Source organism: Aplysia californica, unplaced genomic scaffold, assembly GCF_000002075.1.
Source record: "Aplysia californica isolate F4 #8 unplaced genomic scaffold, AplCal3.0 scaffold00966, whole genome shotgun sequence".
In the NCBI taxonomy this organism is placed as follows: domain Eukaryota; kingdom Metazoa; phylum Mollusca; class Gastropoda; order Aplysiida; family Aplysiidae; genus Aplysia; species Aplysia californica.
Genome location: NW_004798236.1, coordinates 114,932 through 126,134, shown reverse-complemented (window position 1 = coordinate 126,134; position 11,203 = coordinate 114,932). Strand labels below are relative to the sequence as shown.

Below are 11,203 nucleotides of genomic sequence, written 5' to 3'. Positions count from 1 at the left end.
TTACCCAATCTCCCCCTCCCCCAGCCTTACTCAATCTCCCCCTCCCCCAGCCTTACCCAATCTCCCTGGAAGCCTCCACCAGGGCCAGCACAAAGTCGCTGTTGGCCAAACTGGCACAAAAGTGTCGCTCTGTGGTGTCCAGGTACAGCAGGTTGTACGACAGCTCGGCCGACTGGCGCAGAAGTTCGCCTGAAACACACAAACACGCATTATGTTTAACATTTGAAGGGAGCAAGGGAAAAACCAGCAATGTCTATTTTGTTTAGAAAACTAGTTTTTCGCGGCATTTTTTAGTCTTGACCAAGCCCTATGGTTTCACCACGTGGAAAAATCTAAACACTATCATAGTCTGTCTCAATGCTCGCGAGAAAAAAGTGTACGCAAGGGGAGAACCAGCGATGTCCAAGGAGTACAAGGAGAAAATAAGAGACATCAGCGCGGAGTAGAGACTGACTTATTTTCCATTATCTGCCCTGACAAGCAATAGGCAGTCGTTTTGAGGTCATGTTATGCCGCTTTCAGGGTTTCTGCTTCGAACTCCCCACAAAATTCAAGGAGATTTTAAGGGGAATTTTTTTTTAAAATTCAAGGAGACTTGGTCAGGAAATTCATGCCGTTTTTGACGGCGCACTCGCACATCGGAAGCGTATGTTCGAAAGAAATGATAGTTTCGATTGTCCGTAAAATATTTTGTTTATGTCCGATCCGGCGAAATTCAAGGACCTCTAGAGGTTCCTCAAATTCAAGGAGTTTTCAGGGAAATTTTTCCTTGAATGCAAATTGAAGTAGTTTTCAAGGACTCCTTGGATTCACGGAGGCCGCAGGAACCCTACCCTTTATTAACGCGCATTTCAAAACGGATAGCAACAGACACCAGAGGAGACAAAAACGTCAAACAAACAAAAAAACACAAAAAAAACAACCCGCTCAAAATTACAACAAAAACGGGAAATACCCGAAGTACAAAAGAATGTCAGCGCACGTGATAGGTTTGTCCCGGAAAGAACTAAGACGTTCTGAGGTGACTACTGGTGACGAAAAACCCCCCCGCTTTCTTATTAATAGCCCATTTCAATAGTCTCAGTGGCAAAGGCCACCAATACAGCATACTTGCGTCTCTCATATCATCATATATATGTGGACAACATCAAGAATAGAAGTCCATGACAGACTGAATAATTTTGAAGCGCAATTACACCATGACTAATTCTACTCCATCAGAGTGGAAAGACTTGGGGCTGCTTCTTTGTACTTTTGCCAGTATTTGTTATGACCAAAGCCGTCAGTTTCTCACTGTCTTTACAAACTGTTTTCAGGCGACGAGTCGGGCGATCATCCCGACCCGACCTGACCCGGCCCGGGTCACTGGGCGGCGGCGGGCACCCGTAGGCTAGTGCAAAGTGTAAAGAAGCGAATTGTCCCCCTTGGCGACGTTATTTTTAGTCGTGGAAGAAAATTTCGGTGTTTTTAATGAAATTTTATTATTATTTTTCCGAATTTTGCGGGAAATTGGCTAAAATTAGCGAATTCACGAAAATCGTAAAAGTTGCGCAAAAGTTGCGTCGACGGCAAAAGTTGCGCGCCCAATTTCCCTGAGGACAGCCGTGTACGTGACACTTAGACTACGTGCCCGGTTGCCGGTTACCGTATACGTAGACACTGAGGCTAGAAATGATCTAGATCTACATAAGTACATGTATTACTATTGTTTATAAATGGAAGAAAAAAAATTGCTGTATTTTACGATTTGACTTAGTGTTAAAACAATACCTTGCCGGTTTTAAAACAGAAAATATCTGAAATAGATCTAAATACAGATAACCGGTGTATCGAAGGTTTCAAGAGAAAAATAGAACAGGATCTGGTTTGATTGGAACATAAGCTTATTTTGTATTTAGAGGTTGCTTCGAAAATCTCTCGTCAATTTTGTTTTTGTTTTTTATAAACTAAACCTCATACGCTTATAGATTTTTGCATGAACCAAGTACCCGGTATGTACTAAATTTGGTCAATTAATGTTATGCCTTCATTTAAAAGTTATTACGAAAACCGAGGGTTCCGTTATTTTGTGTCACGCGTCATCATATTATATTTGGTCGATAACTTTATTGTTAACGTACTTGTGTGTTGTTACTAGTAAATGTTGTTAATAACATTTGATGCATTTGTATTGTTTGTCATGATTTTTTAAAAGGCTGTGCTGCTTTTATGCTACCGGTACTCAAAATTGTCATGTTTTTTAAACTAAAAATGTTAAGCCCGTATATTAATGCGCCTGGGATGGGAAGGTTGCAATTTTTTGCAATTTTTAGGCGGTTTATCTTGCAATTTTTTTATTTCAAAAATGCAATTTTCCGCGGGGCCAAGAGAGAGAGAGAGAGAGAGAGAGAGAGAGAGAGAGAGAGAGAGAGAGAGAGAGAGAGAGGGGGAGGGAGGGAGGGAGGGAGGGAGGGAGGGAGGGAGGGAGAGAGAGAGAGAGAGAGAGAGAGAGAGAGAGAGAGAGAGAGAGAGAGAGAGAGAGAGAGAGAGAGAGAGACCCAGTTCATCACACTTGGCGGATGTTTCATGCAGTGTCTCTATGGTATACTCCGTATCTTTTCCCTGGTGGCCTCCCGATATGATACTGCCAAACTACAAACTGTTGAAGTCAAATCGTCTCAAAACCTCACTTTGGTCCAATGCTCTGCAGTCTGGTGCTCATGGATTCTTGCAAACAACAGCCACTTCTTTTTCATATCCATGGGTCAGTCTTTGTTTACGGGATTGTTAACACTGTCCCCGTTGTTTAATGCAAGAAAAATTATGAAATTATGAAAACAACCCAAAAACGTGAAATTATGCGATTTTGTTAATTTTAACAAAGAATAATAAAGGAAAATAATAAGAAATTATGCAAAAAAAGATCAAATTTTGCTAAATTATGCGGGGTACATAAAACCACGGGGACAGTTTACACGATTTGAGTCTAGATTCTTCAACCAACCGGTGTGCAACCTGCAACTCCCTTTTGAACCCTTTCGAAGAAATGCAGCTCTAGTTTTCTGGCAAAACCCTGTATTTGACAGCAGGACAATGTTTTTCATGAAGCAGCCATATCTTGGTGAAGTTTTTCTGGGACGACCATTTCTCTTCTTGTCACAATATGGTCCATAATTTGAAAATTAACAAGAGCACTACGGATTGTGTCTCTTGCTGCACCCTATTTGGGTTGAAATCTCGCGCTGTGAATAACTTGTACTGCAAAGAACCTATATTAGGGCTCTTTGAATTGAACGTCAGAAAGTGAGGATTTTGGTCATATTTTTTGTATATTTAATTGAGCAAGAAAAAATAATCTTAAACAGGCTCATCATAACTTTCAAAGTACTGACTGCTCTGGGAACATTTATGGAAAGTCGAAGCGTATGATGCAGTAAACCAAAAAGAGTGAAAGTAATTTCCACAAAAAAAAAGAATATAATGGGATACTTTTAACTAATAGAGAAATTGCATTATATTGTTAGGTGCTCTTAAACCTTTGGCCACGACTGTATATGAAGGGCACAAGGGAAAATCCAACGTTGACATGTTTTTGCAATCCCGATATAATTGAAAAACAAACGTTAAAGACTTATGGAGTCTAACTCTTTTTTTAACTACAGTGATCTCGCCACTTTTTACATTGACTTCAAGCATGACCATTATTTGTGTTGACAATGAGAAGTGAGAGCAAAATAGAAAAATTATGTAGCAAACCGACAGCGCTCGTTTTTCCCTTGTAAGCTGTTGGCAAGGTCTCCATCTTCGAGGAAGTCAATGAATAGAGTGCTTCTTTACTCATTTGAGAATACAAACAAAGCCAAATGTTTCAAACATGAAAATTGCACATAATTTTGTAATATTTACTATGTTCTTTTAAAAATTTTTAAATCTAATATTCATTTTTGGAAGACGACTCAGACATCAGACTCTTGTGTGGTACTTTGTCCTCCTACATGGGGCAATTCAGAGCAGAACATCTTTAAGACCTTCATGTCTGCATATTTGGCAGCTTTAATGGTCAGCGGGTTTTTATTGAGGGGTATCATGAGGCTGGATTCTCGTAGCGCTCTTCTTTTCCACCAGCTTCATAATGATTGCGGTGTCAAACGGACCATTCCAGCTCTCTCTCTCTACACTGCATTAGCTGTGGATGGGCTTGTGAGATGCAGATTTCAAACAGAGGTAGAGTGGGTATAAGGCAGGAGACACGGTAGTACGGTTTAAAGTTTTCTGACACATTCTGGAATACGGCATGCGTCATCCCCACTATCTGGAGCAGAGAGGGTTTCCGAAAAGCAGTCTTGAATTGCTCCACCCAACTGGCTGGCATATCTACAGTGACTTTCTCATTCACCAATGCCATGTCTCTGTCGCATCCCATGTAACTGTGGCCTCTCACTGGAAACGAGATTTTCGTTTTACCGCACCTTTCCTGGAGGACAAAAACATGATAGAGAAACGACATCACCGTCCAGTTTTTGTTCTGGCCTGCGCACGAGTCACATCAACCCACAGAATGTGTAGAAAGTAATGTAGCAACATGCTGGCCACATCGTCTCCACCCCTTTTGCTGACTGTCTTGAAACAGTACATGTGTACTGTTTCATCACTTAGAGAGAAGATTTTAAAGGAGAAGAGAGATATCAGCCAACGATTGTACAAATCGTTCGCTGAGGTGTCTGGGCAGACCAAGTTTTCTTCGAAAAGTTGAAGGTTAGCGCAACATGGGTGCTCGATGAAAGATTTTCCCATTTAGCAGCGCATAATATAATACCAGTGAGGGGGTTCGAGCCTCAGCTCGGTCCGACGTTGTGTCCACGGGAAAGACACCTTACATCCTATTTGGTTCCGTCCTTTCGGGGAATGACGTTTAACTCGGAGATCCCGCCTCTTAAATTAAATAACCTAATAATAGTTTTGACAGGGGCGTAAAACCTATACCATTTCACCATTTTTACTGAAATATGGTCACTGATTGGTCTCAAGGAACGCAACAAAGAAAAGTATGCTTTGCATCGCTGGTTTTTTCGTTGTTGACATCCTGACATTGCTGGTTCTTCCACAGTGGGCTTTATTTTCGACCTCTCACAGAGACTGGCAGCGCTGGTCTTTCCGTGTCACGTGTGACTAAGATAGACTAAAGCAGACCCAGCCAGGCATCACGCTGGAACAATAACCCAGAACATGACATTGCTGCTTTCTCTCTTATGCCCTTCATATATATATATATATATATATATATATATATATATATATATATATATATATATATATATATATATATATATATGTATATATGTGTGACATCCAAGGAAAACAAGCATGGAACATCATAGCGTTGTGGTCATGCGAAGCGCGATACACTTTTGAGCCTAAGAAATTACAGCACTGTCTAATAATAACCGAATCTTTCATTTTTTCAACAAAAATAAATGTGTTATTGCGGCTCGTTTCGAACAATGCCATGTAAACCAAAACAAAATTGTTCTCACTCTCCCAATTCTAGTGTCCCATGTGACACCAAGATGAGATGACCACAACCGCCATCATGTCAGTGTGTGTTTGTCCCATTAGACTTCTCAGCATGAAATCTTTGTCTTGCAATGAAAATTGTTACAATACCATTTTCTAATTTAGGCAATTAGTTTCAAAGTAGCAGGTAGCTTTGATTTGATTTTTTTTTATGAGACATTCTGTGGTACCTGTAAATAACATTTCACTGTTCCTTGTTTTGCAGAGCTACGTGTTCGCAGCCTAAGCCATCGAAACCACCCCCACTGACAAATGCTGAAAAATGCAGGCGGCGCACTTTAGCATTCAAGGCCCTGACCCCTGTGCTATTTTGTATTCATCTGATTTCCGGCACAAAAATATCGTATCCCCGACTACAGTTTTCTATTTTCGTGACAATATTGAACGATTGTTTGTCATTTTTACGTTTCTTTGCTCTTTTTGTTTTTAATAAAAAGCTTTTGTATGACTATCATACTTATTTGGTAGTAATATTGGCTGTTGTTCTTTGTATGGTAACTTTTGTTGTCATTATAGTGGTGTCACATGAGACACTTACAGTGTTTGTTGTGAAGAATCATCAAGTCTTTTATGGTGTGGGATTGGAATGGGCAAACTGCTCCTTTGCCTACGCTTGTACATACCAGATCAAGTATAAATGGCAAAATGTGAACAGATAGCAATGGCAATACATGTATTGACAAAATCTCTACGGTGGCTCAAGCGACTGACAGGTGACCTCAAACATGCACACCCAAACTCAATAAAGTTGTAAAGTTTGCAATCAACTTTTCATTTGTTCGTTGATTATGCAGATAATCAACAATCTCAGGCAAGAAAAAACATCTGTGTGGATGCTCAAATTTTCTTTTCGAAGGAAACTATAGTGTTATTTGTCACACGAGACACCGTCTAGATAGGCAAGCATTTGGTTATTTTCTCGCGAAAGGAGGATAAGAATTATCCGAAAGCTTGTGAGTTCTGGTGGAGCACACATTTTTCTTGCAAATAGAAGCAATGTTTGCGCTGAATAAGCCATTTTAAAAAGCGGGAACATTTTCTCACCTTAAGACCTGGGCTCACATGTTTACATATGTTAATTATACCCACCGATACACAAGCCTCAAATGCACAAACACACACACACACACACACACACACACACACACACACACACACACATACATACAAACATACAGTGCGTAGCAGCGCATGAAAAGACAAGGGGACAAGCGGACCACGGCAGAGCACAAAAAGGGGAAGCTATTTAACAATACAATATTTTTATCGAAAATTCGATTTACCACCCTTAGACAGGAGGGAAAAATACGATTGCCTCCCCTTTAAAATTCGGTTTAGTCCCCTTAACAGAAAATCAAAACAAGAAGTTACTCCCCTTCGAACAGGAAATGATTGTTTGTCCACCCCCTTTGACCAAACTAAGGTTTTTGATACGAGTCTTAATTAAGTTGTTTTAATTTTTTAATGTTTCGCAATACAAGGGTCGAAGATTAGAGGAGTTACTAGAGACGACACACAAAGAAAAGGAGGAGGAGAGATAAGGGCAATACATGTTTGATACTTGATAGTAAAGAAAGAGCAAACCACATCAGAGCACTCGCCAACCACCCACAGTCGAGTATTAGTAAAAATGCAGTCAGAGAGACAAAAAAAAAGGGACAGATACAGAGAAAAAACAAACAGACAGCGAGAGGGAGAAAGAGACAAAGATAGGTATAAAGAGACAGACAGGCAGACAGACAAATAGACAGGCAGAAAAGTACAGCAAGATTATTGCTTTACGTACAACTGGGTCGGGGATGACTTTTTTTCATATTGAAAGAACCGTGACGTTTTGGAGAAATACAAGTATACCTGCATGTATGTAATGTATACTGCTGTTTTTAAATTTAAAACACAAACAAAAGTTATGCTTTGACAAAAATTGCAGGAAACACCCCCCCCCCCCTCCCCCCCAACTCTTTAAAGCAAAAACTGCATTTCACATTGTTAAGGGGGGCGCCACAACTCCAAAGTCCCGATTCGGCTAAAAAATTACGGAATTTGAGTTGTGGGCATTTTTACCTTCTTCAGCCTCTCCTTCAACTATTTCATCGCATAAGGACCTCAAAAAAGCCTTATTTCTTCCCATACCATGCATGTCTGTCTCCACCATTTCCTCATTAAGTCAATATTTTATTTTTCTTAATTAGCCGATTTCTCAAAACGCGATTTTTCTCTATACTTTTTTTGAATAACTCCATCATTTTTCATCTAATCTTCAAGAAATTTTCACTGAATGAAGAAAAGATGTAATACTAAAAAACTTGTTGAATTATTGATATATCGAATAGATTTTTGTTGGTGGTGTCTGGAGCGTGGACTTTCACGGATTTTTTGCATACTTGAATACTACCTCAGGAAAAAATTCATAGAACAATCTCTAACTCGTTTTGGAAAAAAATCAACAGACACATTTTTAGATCTAATAATTGGTAACATGCATGCCCCCCTCCCCCCCCCCCCCAAAAAAAAAAACAAACAAACAACAACAACCCAACAACAACCCACAATCAATTTCCATGAACGATAAGAGCGTTATTCAATACGTAAGACATGTCAACAAAATCCAATATGGCCGCCGTATCAATGAAAACGAAACTTTTTCTCAAATTTGATTGCGAATTTTAATACTCCTTACTATGCTTGTTATATATGTGAAATATGGTAACATTTGGTCCACTAATAAGCGAGATAGCCTTCAGGTGTAGCCCCCCTCCCCCCAAGTCCCAATTAAGTTTGCACATGATCGTTGAACAAAAGACATATCGACAGCAAGTTATTCAAATGAAAATAGAACGATGTGGGCAACGCCAGTTTAAAGCATTTTTGTAAAAAGCCGAATTAACCCAGAAATGCACATACTAGGTTTTTTTTTTTTTTAAGTAAGAGTTTTACGCACTTGCAACACAATAAGGTCATATAAGTACTCAAGATTAAAGGTGTTGCAAGATGGGAACACACAAAAAAAGACAGGAAAAGGAAAGCTAAAGATACGGACGGCGGGATGATAGATGTTTGACCGAAAAGAGGGGAGCAAACCACACCAGAGCACCCGCCAACCATCTAAACATAACAAAGGTTTTTTGTTTGTTTGTTTGTTTGTTTGTTTGCATTCAAACAGCAGTACAGAAACCAGTGACCAAAACCCCATTCATGACCTGCTTCTTCAGTGTGCCAACCGGCTCGCGTCTGGAGCAAGGGTCACCAAACTTTGCAAAGTGTGCCTGATCAGATAACAGAGAGAATGCCGAGAGCAGGCCAGACAGCTGTTTTACTGAATACAATACACTAAATACATACAGAATAAAGACAAACGACCCATCGATCGTTTCATTATCGCTAGCAGAATGTAAAAGTCGCAAAAATATAAAGACACAACGCCAAAATAGAGTCATCAAACCAAGCAATAGTCAATACATTTCTCTAACCTAGAATTACAAAGTTCTGTCTGCCAAGCACCCAGTTGATAAATTTGAAGCTAAAGATTTTGAGTTTCACAATAAGACCAACCTTTTTTTAATAAGATTCTAGGGACACATTGACAACTACTCCTAAAAATCTTACGATGTTGATAGAGCAGATAAAACATTAAATAATTTGCTTTCAGACCTCAAGTCCAATTAACTAAACACGGCAAAAAATGTCAGACAGAACACTGTAATTCTAAGGTAGCCAAGTATTTAAAGCCGTCATGTTACGTGATAATACAATAATTTGTCTTTCTCCGTGTAGTTGCATACGGTGGGTCACACGAGCTGACCTCGCGGGCGTGATCTGGTTCGTTTGAAGAAAGAGATGCACATCAAAACAATTACGGTCATTCAGTGCTCGGAAAGAGTAAGACAGAATCAATAGAGGGAGAGCAAACAAGTAGGACTTATCAGTGGTGCCCTCCAACCGCCCATGGGCCAGATCTTGCCCGCACGCCATAATTGTTGTGATTGTTGTTTTTTTAAAAATTAAGTAAGAGTTTTACGCGTCGTGCAACATATTAAGGTCATATAAATACGAAGGTAAGAGATATTACAAGAGAATAACAAACGCACAAAAGGAGGAGAGAACTCGACGATAGGAAAAAAGGAGCAAACCACACCGGAGCATCTGCCAAACACCCGCCGGCCGCGGTTTGCAGACCCCTGTTCTGGAAAACTCCAACAGTCAGAACTGTCTAAGACGGCCACCCATTGTCGAGGACAAAAGTGGCCGAACTATATTATGATGTAAAACGACGCATGGGGAGAAATGGAAAGAGGCCGTTCGCAAAGGCGATTGTCTTATACAGGTGGCCGTAAGAGCAGATTAGATTGTATCCAGATAAACGTGTTGGATATTGCACCCCTTCTGATCAGGTGACGTTTAGTATCTATGTATGTCACAGGGTGCACTTGAAAAAAAAGAAAAGAAACCCCAACGAACCGAACAAAACAAAACAAACAAACCCATCTGACGTAAGTAACCCTGTTCAAATACGAAAAAAACCCTAATCATCTGGGCCCCAGAACGAGATCTGCAGCACACTGGTGGGGCACTATAGGATAGGTACTTGCAGCTCTGTACCGACATAAACAGACACACAGACACATCACACACACACACACACACACACACACACACACACACACACACACACACACACACACATTACAGGTGCAAGTAGACAAGTAGATAGTGTAACAGGGTACTTGTTTATACCGGAACCTCCCGAAAACAACCGAAACCTCCCAAAACCACCCGAAACCTCCTCAAAATGTATATGATATGATGTTATTTTGCTATGCTATCTATCGCTCAGTGGAAAAATATTGATCTGTAATACTGTACAATATTTTCGTTTTTGGATTTTTCTTTTGTTTTAGTAAGTGTTTTACTGCACTTGCAACACGATAAGGTCAAACAAGTGGCGAAGATTAGAGGTGTTACATGAAAGCAACAAACCCAAAAAAGAAGGAGGCGGGAGATAACGACGATAGATGTTTGATAGGAAAGAAGGAGCAAAGCACACCAGAGCACCCGCCAATCACCCACTTGGATACTTCTTGATCCTGAAAAAATTATTTTAATTAAAAAACAATACAATAGCATTATATATAAGAGACATTATTTCACTTGGTTCGACTTATTTGTCTTTATTTCAAACACTTTTTATTTGGCATGTACATAGGAAAAGTACATATCTAAAAATAGTCTTGGGGAATTAGTGGTATATGCTTTAGTTTTCATTCTACGGGACTTAAAAAATCGTCTTATTGCATAACTGAAAAAAGGGAAAAAATCACTTTCTGGCGCCATTTATCAAAAGCTACATGTGCATGTACGCGTGTGAGAGAGGGATTGCCAAAGAAGGACACGGCTCTCAAAAGCATTACGCTTAAACAAAAATATGACGTATCTTACAAGGTAATGGCCGCTTGCACAGCGTAAGTTACACAAATACATAACATATACACAAACAAACACAAACAAACACACACACACATACACACACACATACACGATCGCGCGCGCACACACCTCCAGGGGGCGGACGCTCAGTAGACATGCCAAAAACGTGTCCCTGTGACTTTGTCACGTGCCGCGCAAATTCGGTTATCTCGGAATGACACGACTC

General features: G+C 40.1%; 1 protein-coding gene across 1 annotated transcript in view; it reads right to left on the bottom strand.

Annotated features, from left to right (window-relative positions):
- The window catches only part of LOC101850374, a gene marked incomplete at its 3' end in the record, with an annotated part of 45,647 nt that overhangs the window by 6,035 nt on the left and 28,409 nt on the right, over positions 1–11,203 (bottom strand). The window contains 1 exon segment of the mRNA XM_013089503.2: positions 57–189. Within this exon segment, the coding sequence (XP_012944957.1) occupies positions 57–189 (133 nt within the window).